Source organism: Rhipicephalus sanguineus, chromosome 2, assembly GCF_013339695.2.
Source record: "Rhipicephalus sanguineus isolate Rsan-2018 chromosome 2, BIME_Rsan_1.4, whole genome shotgun sequence".
In the NCBI taxonomy this organism is placed as follows: Eukaryota; Metazoa; Arthropoda; class Arachnida; order Ixodida; family Ixodidae; genus Rhipicephalus; species Rhipicephalus sanguineus.
The window spans coordinates 14,211,022-14,226,609 of record NC_051177.1 but is presented as its reverse complement, the minus strand read 5'-3'; the positions used below and the strand labels follow the sequence as shown (position 1 = coordinate 14,226,609).

Below are 15,588 nucleotides of genomic sequence, written 5' to 3'. Positions count from 1 at the left end.
TTCTGGAATAACCTCTTCGGCGATTATTTTCGACACTAGCAAATAAACAGAATACCGGATCAATAAAATTGCACTTCATGAAATAACACTCTAAATACATCTATGTGGTTATCAGCAGATATTGTAGACAAACGCCGTGATGTACAGCAGTGCCTCAATACCAAAGAGCCAAACTATCCCTAATGCATTCCCCTAAGAAAACTCCAAGGCGAAAGCCAGGTTCTTTTTCTCGATCGACGGGTTGATCCTCCCCGTCCTTGTCTGCAAGCTTTCTGCACCTCACCTGGTTTTGCGCTAGCTCCATGATCGGCGGACCGATTACGGAAGCAGGGTAAAGCAAAGATGTCATGCGATGGCGTCATCACGTGACATCACGATATATGACGCCATGATGAGGTCACAAGTTTTGACGATCTATGACGTGATCATGACGCCATCACATCATGATTATTTTTTGCATCAATCGACTGACGCCGCCAACGGTCAATTTTCGTGTTTGATAAAGCACCTGAGGCTTTCACATTAATATTGCGTATTGAACGTTAACAACCTGGCCTTACATACCAAACTGTCCTCCACCATGTCACCTCTTTGCCATGCGCGAAACAGCTTCGCTTATCATCCACTTCACAGAGTGGAATGGCTCCTCAACTTCTTTAAAATATTTATTGTGATAACAATTATATGGACACTCTCCGCGGATTTTTGCCGTCGCCATTGCCGTAATTTTCTGTATAAAGACCAAATTAATAACATCACCATGCGCATTCTAGCTGCGGGTAAAAGCTCGCGAGCGCTGGCGACGAACGCGGCTGAAGCGGAGATTAAACTAGCCGGCCGTCTGTCTCCGTCGCACGGACAGCGCATGAGATAACATCTTCCCGCGTGCGGGCCTGCCGTCGATTGCTCATCAAACAGAGAGGAAACACCCCGCCCGTCTTTCGTTAGGAGCATGAAAGGACGCCAGGGGAGCGGAAGGGGGGGGGAGGGGACCGCATCGTTCGAAGGGCGCAGTCGTTTGCGCACGCGCTATCTCGAGGCATCAGGAGACGGCTCATAAACTTGCTGCGCTCTCAACGCTTACTTCGTGTTTAGAGAACTCAGAGCAAGAAAACGCTTCGGTTTCTGGAGCGGCCATAATCCCTTAAACCAGTGTTTTGTTGAGTTGCGCGAGATCGGATCCAAAAGAGTTAGCTGCTAGCCTTACTTCGTTTAACAATACAATTTGTTGGTATCGCATTCATTGCTTTGCCCTTAAGCAAAACTGAGTTCTTTTAACTGTCAGCTATTGACCCCCGAAAACGAGGGGCGGGCGTGTAACATGGGGTAGCCGCTTCACTCTGAGCCGTTAGGGACGGGCCCGCTACTGACAGCTGCGCACTTGCGGCTGCTCCGACCAGGAGATATGCTTTTATTAATGAGATGTCATTTTTAAAAAGCAAGCAAAAAATTCAAATTGGAACCCTAGCACGTGAGCTCGAAAGGGCAGGGCATTTAGGGGGTATTTACCGCAGAGTGATTACTAACTCAGACGTGCTGGTATAAGCAATTACGAAAAAGCTCTTCCGAATTAAGATCCATGGATAAAGTATATCTGAGGAAAAGTGTGAACGCGTTTCCACCGTTCGCGTGCTCTTCCATAGACGCGAAGCAAGGAAAATTCGATATTGTCCCATATATCTACTGCTAGCGATCCCAGATTTCATTCCGCGATGTCCGGAAACAGAAGATGACAGACATTTTAGCAGCACACATGTAGTTATTACTGAACATTGCTTTCCTTACGTGCCGTGCGATGCTTGAAACGAGCTATCAGCAGCGTTTCTAGAACAGACGACGTCCGCCGATGAATCGCCGTCGCACTTCCTCGCTACCAATAGGCCTAGACGTCACGAGCCTCTGCGGAGAGCGCGTTTTGCTGTTGAGCCGACTTGCAACAGAAGCTGCGTCGGCACCGTGCATGGCATCGTGGCTTACTCGAGACGCACGCGCGAGCGCTATTTATTCAGCGGAATAATTCTTGGTCCACGGTTGAGACTTTGGCAGCCCCAAGATCAAGCTGCACATGTTCTGACGCGCCGGCCGTGCGATTGCCGGTGATAGACGCCCCCAAACCAGAGACTTTGGCGCAGTTTGGCGCAATTTTCGTCGATATTATCAGGATGGCGCAGTAAATACAAATTGGCGCACTTTGGCGCAGTTGGCGCAGGAGTGGAATCACTGCATGAGGTTACACGGTTATATTTTTTCCCTGTAATAATTTTTCAAACACAGCAATACTTAAACATAATTTAGAAGAGAAATAAATTTGCTATTAAGCCACAGGTATTTTAGCAAATTATGATAAATAGCAGCAGAGAAAAATAATCAGACACCAAGAGGTAGCACTGAACACGGCACCAAAACATCCTAAAGCATGGCTTCACCGTACACAATAAAACTATAACTTGTAAGCTACAAAAAAGTCACCACATTTCAATGTCTGCTATTACTGAAATAGGTGGAATCATGTCTGAAAGCTCTAAAATGTAAAAAAATTTCTTTTTCTAAGGTTGGTGTGCCACTGGGCAACACAGGCGTTACAAGTGGCATCTGTCCAGTCGTCAAGTTTCTTGTCCTCTTAGCACTTTTGTATTTTCTCCACTTTGTCAATCGGTAGGACTTCTTCTGAATGTACTTGTTTCGGGGAGGTGTAGCCATGGAAGCTCGACAATGCCCAAATAGATCAGCAGGCAAATGAAATTCACCATGTCTGCAGTCGTGAACATTTCCCAAGAACCATCATCTTTGGCATAAGACTGCTTTTACAGAATTTGCAACCACGCACACTCATTTTCGTTAACACAAGTCACGTTTATTACCGTAAAAACCCGCGTATAGCCCGGGGCATAGAGTTTCATACAATACCCTAGAGAGGAAACTGGCGCTGCGATCGTTCAACCACCATGGGAATGATGGGAAGTACAGGCTTCGGATTGGATAGCGTTAGCTAGCGAACTTTCTACGGATCTTCTTCTACAGTTTCAGTTTCCTTCTTCGCGAGGCGTGGGTAGTGGGGTGCGTTTCAAAGCATTCAAGCAGCGCCTTTGTTGTTCAAAGATACTGAAGTCCGCTAGATCTCTTGCTTTGCTGCGACGCTGCAGCTTTACAGGTTGTATTTGACAGTTTTAGCAAAGCGTCGTGCACTCACCGCTGCGCACAGATGTAGCGTCCCATGTCAGTGCAGCAAACTGCATCGAGTTCACGTTTGTTTGATAAGCGCGTCTTACCAAAACTCGTTCAAATCAGCTGCAAAACGACGGCGAAGCTAAGTAGACGCACCGTCGCGCTCCTTAGACTCGACTTCACAACAAAACGAGAGATGCGTTGGAGGCAGACCACTTGAACAGACGCACCTGGCATCGCAGCAGACAATACGTTAAGTGTTTCTCACTCAATACAGTACTGTTATTTCCACAAATAGATAATGAGTACTTTCGAGGTAAAAACAAGCGTGTTTCTTTTCAAGTGTTGTACAAAAATAATTCATTATTTGGTGATGCCAAATCTGGAACACAATTGCAGAGCAATGCATACCCTGGTGGTTGAATTTGTCCAGGTTTCAGTTCCATCTCACGATCACGCAAACTTTTTGCAAGAAGTTTTACGTACAAAAGAATGAAGCAAGTTTTAATTGGAATTAACTTCATATCACTTTGTTTTACACTCGGCAAACAACCGTTGCGAATCTCAAGAACCTAATCCATCCGAAGCAAATCCGAAGCCTGTACTTCCCATCATTCCCATGGTGGTTGAAGCGCGTCTCAAGGAGCCCGCGTAGACACTAGCGCCAGATTCCCCTCTAGGTATTATTGTAAGAAACTCTATGGCCCGGGGTTTTTTTCTAGATTTTAGGGTGCGAAATTTCGGCCCCGTACTATATGCGGGTCCCAAGAATTTTCGGCCCAAATTCAGTTTCGGTTTCGGCATAGCGCGGTGCTATCATCATCATCAGCTGTCTGCGCGCTTCTGCGCTAGGTAGTGTTAGCGGCGTTAGTCTTAACTGGTCAGTTGGTCAGTGGCCTTTGCTTCAACTTGGTGCCCATAACGACGGCCTCGATTTTGCTCCTGTGATTTTACGCCATGTCAGGACCGCGCAGGCAGTACTCTGCTGCTTTTAAAAGAAAAGTTATCGCTGCTGCCGAAACCATCGGCAACTGTGCCGCGGAGCGGCAGTACGGAGTCAACGAGCGGAGCATTCGCGGTTGGCGGAAGCAGAAGGAAGCCCTCTTTGCATGCAGCGGCCAGCGAAAAAGTTTCCGCGGACCAAAAAATGGAGCATTTCCTGACGTGGAACGAGAACTCACAGACTTTGTGCGGGAGCAGCGAGCTGCACATCTCGCTGTCAACATCGAGCTGCTACAAGCGAAGGCAAGGGAGATCGCTCGAGACAAAGGCATTCAGCCGGAGGATTTCAAAGCGAGCAAGCATTGGGTGTCTCGCTTCATGCGCCGCGCTGGGTTCTCCCTACGTCGGCGTACGTCGATCTCCCAGAAGCTACCAGAGAGCTACGAAGAGCACCTCGTGGCTTTTCAAAGGTACATAATTGCGTTGCGAAAGGCAGTCCCCTTTCAGCTGGGCCAGATCGGCAACGCGGATCAGACGCCGGTCTACCTGGATATGCCCTCGGCGCTGACGGTGCATCAAAAAGGCTCCAGGCAAGTTATCGTGCGGTCGACTGGAAACGAAAAAAACGCGGGTGACTGTAATGTTATCCTGCACGGCTGACGGTCGCAAGCTGCCACCCTACGTGGTGTTCAAACGAAAGACGCTGCCGAAGGGGGAGAAGTTCCCGAAAAATGTCGTCGTCCGCTGCCAGGACAAGGGGTGGATGGACGAATCGTTAGTCCTTGACTGGATAAAGTCCGTGTGGTGTCGACGGCCCGGAGCACTGCTGGGGCTCCCTTCGATGCTTGTGCTCGACGCGTTTCGGTGTCACCTGGCAGACTCCGTAAAGCGACTGCTGCGCGACTCCCGCACCGAGCTCGTCGTCATCCCGGGAGGGATGACATCACAGCTGCAGCCGCTTGATGTGTGCCTTAATAAGCCATTTAAGGACCATGTCAAGCGCCTGTACGTGGAGTGGATGAGGTCCGGAGAACCAGAAGTGACCCCTGCCGGACGGCTGAAACGGGCCTCGCCAGCGATGCTCTGCTCGTGGATAGTCGAGGCTTGGGCCTGCATTCCAGAGGCGCTCGTTTGCCGCGCCTTCAAAAAGTGCTCCATCTCCAACGCGCTTGATGGCACTGAGGATGATGTGCTGTGGGAGAACATTTCCGACAAGGGAGCTTCGGAAGAGAGTGCGTCCGACGACGACGATGAATGAAATGTCAATAAATGCATTTTTTCCATTTTCCTCGGACTATATTCGGGTGAAAACTTTTTTTCTCACGTTTGCTATCCCCGAATTACACCCCGGACTATATGCGGGTCCGAGCTATATGCGGGTTTTTACGGTACTTCTGCAGTGAAAAAGATGCCCAGAAGTCTAATTTTCCTTGTGACACCTTGTTTCACTGCGCTACACTACTCTGAAATCACAGCTGGGTAGCCTTCTTGGGCTGAACATTACTCTCTACTGGTTGAAGGTTATGTCGCCAAATTTTTACCATATACTGTTGAGACGCTACAAATAAAAGATGTAATAATGTCAACATCCTCACAACATTTCAATCGGAGTAAAAAATCGATGTGCCAGAAAGCATAACGTACTGATCTACACCTGACTACGATCCGGGCTCATTCTATGGTTTTTTATTATCCGGACTATATTTCCATGATTTGACATCATCCTCAGAGTCACTTCTGCTAGAAACAGCACAAAAATCACTTGCGAACACAACAGATTCGTCCAAGGAACAACATTTCTGAGAGGGTCTCGCTAGCGTTTGGTCTGCCATTTTCGCGCACAAACCAAGCGAACCGCTATCTTTGAGTCACTGTTAAAAATCGCTGCCGCTCGGGAAAAAAACTAACTATGCAGGAAACGAAATATTAGTGCTTACATAATGTACTAGATGGTGTAAATAGTTGATAGGAGCACCCGTACTTTTAAATTCTCGTTCAGCGCGTTCGGGTCTGGTGACCCACGTTCTACAGGCGCGATCACGAAAGAGTTAAACAAGGCCTTCTTCCTTTTTACCATGCTGTATATCAAGTTTAAAACTGTATTGCCAACTCGCCCAATCTTTGATAGTTATGTCCGTAACCCTTTGAGGTTTTTCACCGTACATGTACGGCATCACCTAACAGGCACCAAAGGGTTTTCATTATACGTGTACGGCATAGCCTGCATGTTTAAAGTGCGCGCCTTTTTTGATCATTTCTCTTGCTTGGCATGTGCTGGCACGCTTTGAGAATACGTGGATTTTTTTTCTTGTGCTGATGTCTCTCCGTTGTTTTTTTGCTTTGGAAAGCGGCGCGCTCGCGGTGCGGCTGGTTTAAAACGCGTGCCTTTTTCGATCATTTCTCTTCCCTTGAATGTGCTGCCACGCTTCAGGAATATGTGGAATTTTTTTCATGTGCCGATGTCTCTCCGTTGGTATTTCTTTTTTTGCTTTCCAAAGCAGCGCGGTGGCGTTCACTTGCACATCCGAACAAGTGCATGCGATGCGGCTGGTTTCAGTTTCGTCCTTTGGGTGGTTATCACTTCTCGCACCAGCAAAGCTTATGGCCGTCTGGTTTCTAATCTCTCAAAGGGTGACCGCTTGTTACTCTCGTTTATTGTTCCCTGCAATTACATCTGTTCCTGTGCAGTGCTAAATTACAAAACGACGCCGCCGTGGTTGCATTTCCTGTTTTGGGGAGCACGAACATTTTTTACCGGAAATGTACTCTGGTGAGCTTATTTTTGTATGTCTGTGAGCTATGTTTAATACAATGCATAACTTTTATTTATAAAAAAGCGTATGTGTCTTTTTAAGGATTTTGCTTGATGTTACTACGAATAAACCATGTGTATGTACAACAAAGATAATTTTTTGTCGCTTTACGGTCACGCAAAACAACTTTTTTTAGACAACTTTTTTCTTCAATAGAATCGTTTGAAGAATTTATTTCAGCAATAAAAAAATCACACATTTTTGGACTGCATTTCACGAAAAAATTTGACCCTCAAAGGGTTAAAGAATAGGGAGTGAACTTCAGTTATCTCACAAACAAAATAATTTACAGGAAATGAATTAACATTTTTTGCACTCCTTAGGGACTGCGAAATCATCCAAAAAAATAAATTCACGCTTTTTTACTTCCCTCAAGTGGTCATATCACCACAGACACATCTGAAATAGCTCTCAAGGCCCGCCAGTACGCTTATTATGGCACTTCGGTGCTCGCAGGGGCTATGAATACGTTCAGTACCTGCTAAGAACCCCACTTAACTTAGTGCTATCACTAATTGAAAATTTGAGTCTCGTGAAGAACACTGCTAATACGAGTGAAGAGTGAAAAAAAGTGTGGCTCTCTCACACAACCGTGCCATGGTGCACTATTGCGGTGCCAAAAAGTGTTTCCAAATGACGACATGGAACACAAAGGCTCTGGCGGGCTGTTCTCGAATCGTGTGCACGAGTAAACGATGGGCTACTGTGCAAAAATTTCTGGCGCTTCACTGCAGTCGTGTGGGGCCAATCATTCCTAGTTGTGTGCAGCACGTTGCCTACCAGCTCACACTGTCACTACAAGGGGCTTGCTGTACCATGCGCAGGCGTTTCCCGTGAGATGGTTCGCCGTTCGCACTGACCGCACATGAATGCAGCAATGGCAAGCTGCTTTTGTTGCTATAAGCTACACGTCTGTGTGGCACGCTTAGCAGTCTCGCACAAAGAAGCCACAGTGAATGGTGGCGCGGAGCATTTGCATTGTCGCCCATTAAAAACGTGCATTATGCTTACAACTGCGCCAGGCCATGTGCACTATCGAACAGTTAGCTGAAGATGCTTATCATAATCTGGTTGTCAATGATTAAGTCGTGCTGGTGCATTTGCCTCCTGCCACCGTCACGCCTCTGTGGATTTATACAAAGATATCGCTGCACTTGTGCCATGACAGAGGCCCCTTCGATTTTCGGTATGCTTTACCACAAAACACATTGGCATAGCGGCAAAGCTAACTTTTTGAATCCACTACAGTGCAAACTGATCTACTCACGAAAGTGCTCGTTCAAGCCTGCAAAACGATTGATCAATGGGGCATCACTGGTGGCTACAATAAATGTCGTTACGGACCTGCAATTTGAGCATAAAGTCCGAAAAACTTCTGTACTGCGTTATGCAAAATCCCAAGATAGCCAACCTTCTTTACTGATGTAGCAAAAAGATAGGCAGTACTTTAGGCACTTACTTTAAACAAATGTCAACCATTCAATGCAATAGTGAAGCTTAACAGTAGTATAATGCAATCATACATATTGTCAAACAAGAACTGAAAATTACAATTTTTTTTTCTTCCAGAAATGTGCAAGCGAACACAGCTTATCTGTAGCATAGAAGGTATGTTTGAAAAAACAAACCAAAGCTTGCTGGTCAAAAAGAAATAAGAGAGAAGCAATTGCCTCGAGGTTTGGGCAGTCCTTCTTGCTGCGAATGAGAGTTGTGGGAATGTCGCTGTCAGCATATTCATCATCCAGCTCAATGACGTATGCCATCCGGTTGGGCAAAAACAGGTCATTGCGTTCCACCGCTCGTGGCCGGAAAACCATTCGATAGATGTTGCGTCCTGCACACAAACAAAAACAAAGACCTTGTTCCCGAAAACAATCTATCGGAACAATGGCACTGCACAGATGACTCCTGCCAGACAATCAACTTTCGTAAACCTACCACACATTTATATAAGAAGCAATACTTGCCTTTATAGCAGGAATGCATGCCTTCAAGTATTTTCACTTCACATACAGGTAATTCCCTAAGTTTCAAGCCTGACATCTAATCTCAGCAATAACAGAATGGCCGTATAGGTGCATAGCGTCATCTATTAGAAGACCTCCGTATGAGTTTTAACTCTGCGTTTGTGTTTACGTGAACAGCACCATACATTAAACGAGATGAGGTGAGGGATTTCCAATCAAGCCGTCCGCCTGCTTCACAACAACGCTCCAGTTCCATGGCGAGTGTTGCAAAAGCTACAGCAAAGAACTGTGGCTTTCAGCAGATCGACCGCACACCTTACAGGCAGACCTCAAAGCTGCAGAAAGACCTTCAAAGCAAGAATATTGCTGCTGATGATGAAGTGAAGAAGTCAGTCCGCAGGCACCTTGAACAGAAAAGTACAGACTACGTTTGAAGGACACACAAATGTTGTCTGAGAGGTGCGAAAAACGCGTTGACGTGAAGGAAGATTATATTGAAAAGTTCTTTTTACAAATGATGCCATAAACCCAAAGTTCACAGACACTCGCTGATTTGAGCACCGTGAGCTGCACAGTTACTGTGGCCGCCACGGGATGCCACATGTCCGCGCTCGCGATCACACTGAAAGGAAGTTGCACATTCGAAGAAAAAAAAAAAAAGAAAAGAATGCGTTCAAGGTCATGACGTGCGCTTGTCTTTCCCCCCCGCCCCTGCGAAGCTCTCTGCGCGCTCGCTGGCACGAAAGGAGAGAGAGAAAGTGCTTGAAGTGTGCGACAAATCCCTGTAACTCTGCTCATACAAGTAGAGACATTCAAAAAATTTTTGCAGCAATCGGTTCGCGAGGCAATAAGCTTTATAAATGAAGCCATTTGATGAATACTTGGAAAAGTTTTGCACGACCCCTTTAAAAAGCAGTAAAAAGTAGCCACAAATTCCCGTCCAAGCTTGCAGAAGACCTAACGTATTTGTTCAATCAAAGCCTAGTATGCATCGCAATCACTTTGTCGCATAAACTAAACTGCACCCTCAAAATTCCAGAGTCGCTCACACCACAATGCACCACAAAAGATCTTCTGCCTTTATAGCAAGTGCTCCGTTCAGCCGAACAATGCTTTTGACTTTGGTGTGAGTGCAGTGATGCAGTGCAAATAATAATAATAATAATATCTGGGGTTTAACGTCCCAAAACCAAGATATGATTATGAGAGACGCCGTAGTGGAGGGCTCCGGAAATTTCGACCACCTGGGGTTCTTTAACGTGCACCTAAATCTAAGCACACGGGCCTCAAACATTTTCGCCTCCATCGAAAACGCAGCCGCCGCGGCCGGGATTCGATCCCGCGACCTTCGGATGCAGTGCAAATAATCAATGGAAGAGCACGAATGCATTATGGCAGCCACCCTTGCACGACAGTGTCACACAAAGTTCAAGAAGCACACTTTAATTAATAGCTTAAACTGGGCGAACTTGTGCCCTATAAACAAACAAGTCAGAGAAAAATGCCTATGTATACACTGCAAGAACGCCTTTCTCTTCTCCTTTTCTTGTCCTGTGCAGGTCGCACGTGTCTGAGTTGTCAGCGGTGATCCTGGTGTGCTCCATCGACGCTTTGCTTCCTCTGTTTTGCATGCACACCGCAGACAACGCGGAGGGCATAGCAACTGCTGGTGTGCGTAATTTGAATGTATCTTGCGTCATTATCCCCCTTCCGAGAATGCATCGTCCCGATGCTTGTTTTGGTTCCACGCTGGTATATTTAAAGTAATTGAAGGTAGAAGCAGGCATCAACCAGCATTGGTGCTTGATTCAATAAAAATCTTCAGCTATCTCCTTGCAGTGCGTGTGGTGCAGTGCTGTTGTAAGTGTACTGCACACTTTTAAAAGGCGACATTTCACTGTGTGCTGGCTCCTCCTTGTGCAGAACCGTGACATGTGCCATAGTGATGCTGAAAGAGCATCACTTGTGGAAACGAAAAATTGCTAGACACCGCATTGACCCAACACGACACTTGCTACACCTGTGGCACCCATGCATGGTCAGGAGTAGAGCAGGTACAAAGACCACTCTCACGGTGGATGTATGAGTACTGTACAGCAAGTGCCCCGGCAATAACAATACATTCAAACCTCGGTATAACGAACATGGATATAACGAATTATCGGTTATGGCGAGGTAAAAGAAGAATAGTCTTGTCATAGATACAGTGTTGCAAATATACGTTTATAACGAATTTTTGGATATAACAAACTTATTTTCGTGTCAGATGCAACTTTGTTATAATGAAGTTTGAGCGTATTTATATTTTACTAATTGCTTCGAAAGGGATGCAAATAAAAACATATCCATCATAAATTTTCATGTTTAATACAGTCGGCGACCGATAAATCGGACACCGATAATTCGGACATGCTCGGTAATTCGGACAATCGCGCGGCACCGCCGTTGATCCCATAGAAGTAATGTGTAAAGACGACCGATATTTCGGACAGCTGCGAGATCTACATTCGATAATCCGGACCCTGTCCGAGACTGTCGCGCACGCCGAATCGCCAGCCCTTATCTCCTCCGGCACCCGTACCATACAAAGTATGGCCTCAGAGATCAAAACGAAAGCTTTGGTGATCTATGAGGCTCTATTTCAATCGCTACTTTATGCCTCAGATTTGTGATTTGAAATGCCGATCTTGGAGGCACTGGTCACTGTGGGAAATCCTATCGACATCGCGAACATCCTACATTCCGGTTCCTGTCCTGTATCCCTGCGCTGCGCTGCTATCGCCGCCATTCTGTCGAATGCGTCTGCGGTAAAGCATTTTACGCGCGCGTTCATTTTTATCTTGAGACTTGCTTTATTTTAGGCTCTGCTGTCTCAGAAGATCTGAGTTAAATGGCGCCAACGGTGCCCTCACAGCCAGCGCCGAAGGCCGCGCCGACGATAACGAAACGCGGCAGATACAGTCAACTGCCTATTTTCCGGACATGCTCGAAAATTTGGACGCTTTCGCAGCACCGTCGCCAGCCCCATAGACGTCAATGGTCAAGAACGTCGGAAATTTCGGATGCTAAAACTTTTCGGCGTCCGATTTTTCGGACTTTCTGCTCAAATTGCAGGTCCGAAAGGCAATAATTGAAGCCCCCACCTCTGCCGTGTCTATCATCTAGTAGGTTTGAACCAGCGCTTTCGCGAGTCGACCTGTTTGCGACAGTAGCAGAGTCCGAAAGTCAGCTTTGTCGCGATGCCGACGTGTTATGGGGTGAAGCAGACCGGAAATTCAAAGGGGCCACTATCACGGCGCCGTGCGGCGATGTCCTTACGGATAAGCAGTGGAAATGCACGGAGGCGTGATGGCGGCAAGTGGCAAACGCGCCAGTACGGCTCAATCGCTGACAAGCCTTACGATAAGCATCTTCAGTCAACTGCTCGATAGTGCATGTGGCCTGGTGCAGTTGCATGCGTAGTGCACGCATTTAATAGGCGAGAACCCAAACGTGCCGCGCCACCATTCATGCTGCCTCTTTGTGCGACCGCTAAGTGTGCCGCACAGACGCGTTGCCTTCACGAACGAAACCAGCTCGCCATCATACAGCGATCCCATCACACTGGCGGAGATACAGGCGGACTTGGTTGCACGTAAGCGGAAGTACGGGCAGCAACGCATTGACAACCTTTTTCGGCCACCGGGACCCTGAAGTGTCAATAAAAGTATTTTTTTTCTGACGCATTCGTTTTTTCGGACATTCGATAATTCGGACTTATTTACGCTCCCCGTGGAGTCCGAATTATCGGTCGTCGACTGTAATAATATCTGGTGTTTAACGTCCCAAAATCACCACGATATGATTATGAGGGATGCTGTAGTGGAGGGCTTCGGGAATTTCGACCACCTGGGGTTCTTTAACGTGCACCTAAATCTAAGTACACAGGCCTCAAACATTTTTGCCTCCATCGAGAATGCAGCCGCCGCGGCCAGGATTCGATCCCGCGACCTTCGGGTCAGCAGTTGAGTGCCATAACCACTAGACCACTGTGGCAGGGCAAATTTTCATGTTTAGTACATCAAATGGCATGGAATGTGGTGCTGACAGTGGCCTATTTCATTCCACCAAAAACATGCACTAATGTTGATAAAACTGGCTGACATCACCGCAACTCAACGAAGAAACATGAAAGCAATGCAATCCAATGTGCTTACCCAAAACAGTCTTGAACTGCATTTCCTCCTCCTGGGGTTCATCCTTACTGCAAAGCCAATGCACAGCTCATGTCTCTATTGCTAGTAGTATTTGTAAGGAAGCAAGCACTTACTTGTGCCGTGTCAAGGGTCTGCTCTAACTCCTCGTCCTCTTTTTCCTTGTTGGATATTTCACTGCGCACCTGGATAACGATTGTTACCTCATAAACAACTGGAAAAATACCCAGGTTATGGTATGCGTGCAGGGAGCGGTTCTTGCCTTTTGCAGAAGAGCATAGTCGAGACCTTTCACCAAGTGAGTGTGCTCCATGTCACCACCCAAAAACTTGGATTCCTGAATCATCTGGCGACGTCGTTCCGCAGCGTCCAAACCCCTGTTAAAAAGGCATTTTTTCAAGATGGCTATGCAATGCTTTTTCAAAGTGTTGTGATCACAAGTGGTGCTGCATCCCCATAGCTACCAGTGGGTGTGCAAGTCAATTGCCTAAAAAAGCATGCACTTTTCAGGGGACACTGAGATTCAAAGCAGATGCAAGTATCAGCAGCTGAGATATGGCATTCAAAGCTAAAAAAAAAAACACTGATAGAACCGGAGTCCCTACATGAATGCACAACACAGAAACTGAAAGAGGAAAAGCAATATGTTAAAATGCAACACATGTAATGGAACCTCGCAGAACAAACACCAGCTTGGTGAACATTTGCCACCACCTTTTTTTTTTCAGAGATGTCAATAAAAAATTTCATAGTAAATTAAATTATCCTTTATGTAAATCAAATAGAACGGAATGTGGCACTGACAGTTTTGTCAGCTGAGCAAGCTGGCCACTTTCTATCAAAAATATTTATTAGCCCATGACTAGAGGGCAGTTTTTAGGACAATAATTTATAGCCACCTAAAACCTCCTTTAGGCCTCACAAAGTCCAAAATAAGCACATTAAAGCAGTTGCAAATCAGAACTTCTTTTGTGCTGAACATGCAAAGCTCATTTTCATGGCAAGAAACTGACGTGGTGAGGTTTGAAAAATGGCACGTTGTGCAAGTATTACGGCATGGGGTTTTTCTGTGCACACAAAAGACCGTTTTTCTGTCAATCTGTGTATTACACCCAAGGCACACAAACATTTCTCTTTAGACCATGAGTTCTATAAGTGTATTCGTGCACTGTTGTGGAAGAGTATTTCACAGTCAAGTTCTCCTGCTTGCTGGAAAGAAAACATGAATGACTTAATGGGACACCAAAGAAAAAGATTAAGTCGACATGGATTTTTGAAATAGGCTTTCAGAAACCTTGCAGTGCTTGTTCTGTGCTAGGAAAAAGCGAAGTTTGCAAGAAAACCACATTTTACTAGTCTGCATACTGTTAGCGCACTTTGAATGCTGTTATGTTTGCTGTTGTGTTATGTGTTATGTTTGAATGCATACTGTTAGCGCCTTCGAGGGAACGTCCCCCAACACAGCCCACCTTTAGACGGTGCCACGGCAGTGCTTTCCATTCTCTTTGCGCCTGCACCGGACAGGCACGCAAAAATACTTCCTGTTATGTTTGTTTTTGTATACATTGCTGGCTGCTGCTGCTGCTTGCATAGTATTGCAATGTTTTCCGCTGACAGAATAATTCCAATGAAGCACTTGATATTCGGGCACTGCTGTATAGTGTCAGGAAGCTGCATTCAAAATAGAACATTCGGCACAATTCTGTTTGGTTGGGAAAGAACTTATGGTTGAAACAGAGGGATACCAACCAAGGGAATAAGTAAAAACTTTTTTACTTTACAAGGAAGAAAAAAACCCAACGTCCCACTCTGGCCCTTCTGCAGGAGTGACTGGGGGGCACCACTTTTCTTCAGGCCGTGTGGTGACACCTATTCTCCATGATGTGCCATTGAAGCAGGCGCTCAGCAGCACACCTGTGGACTGGTTGACGTTGCCGGGTGTCGTCTGTATATGACAATTTCACGAAAAGCCGCTCATAGTGGTTGGCCTCGAAGTCGATAACGTGGGAGTTGTGAAAAGCAATTCGGTGGACCTCGCCATGCTCAGCAAGGGCTCACCTCTGTCGGTCGAACTTGCAGACGTCATTCTGGTGTTGTCTCAGCTTCTCAGGAAAGTGCTTTGTTTCCCCCATGTACGAGCAGCACATGGTGTGGAGTAAACCGGCACCTGTGCTTTTTCTTTAGGTGACCTGTCCTTTAGGCCCGGAAAACAGTGGCCGAGCGTTGAAAATGGGTTATGTGCCACTTTAATTCCCCACTCCAACAGAACGTGTGTGAGCGCTCTGCTGGTGCCTTGAATATAGGTAAAGCGGTGGGTCTTTGGAAAAGGTCAAGGGGCACAAGCCTCGTGGCCTGCAACCTTTTCAAAGAAGCTTTTTGAGCATCCATTCTTTAGAAGGTCACATCTGGTTCTCCGTTGCTCCTTCTTTTGCACAGCCTCTAAAAAACAAACCCTCCGGACATGAGTGAATAGTGACAATGCCACCACTTCTTTATAGTGGAAAAGGT

At 46.4% G+C, this 15,588-nt stretch overlaps 1 protein-coding gene across 1 annotated transcript in view; it reads right to left on the bottom strand.

Annotated features, from left to right (window-relative positions):
* Positions 1-15,588, bottom strand: part of LOC119382436 (protein Red) — a 65,948-nt gene that overhangs the window by 44,776 nt on the left and 5,584 nt on the right. The window contains exons 7-10 of the mRNA XM_037650138.2: positions 13,343-13,457; positions 13,197-13,265; positions 13,084-13,126; positions 8,591-8,754 (exon numbers count right to left, since the gene is read on the bottom strand). Coding sequence (XP_037506066.1) covers positions 8,591-8,754; positions 13,084-13,126; positions 13,197-13,265; positions 13,343-13,457 — 391 coding nt within the window. The remainder of the gene's footprint in view (positions 1-8,590; positions 8,755-13,083; positions 13,127-13,196; positions 13,266-13,342; positions 13,458-15,588) is intronic.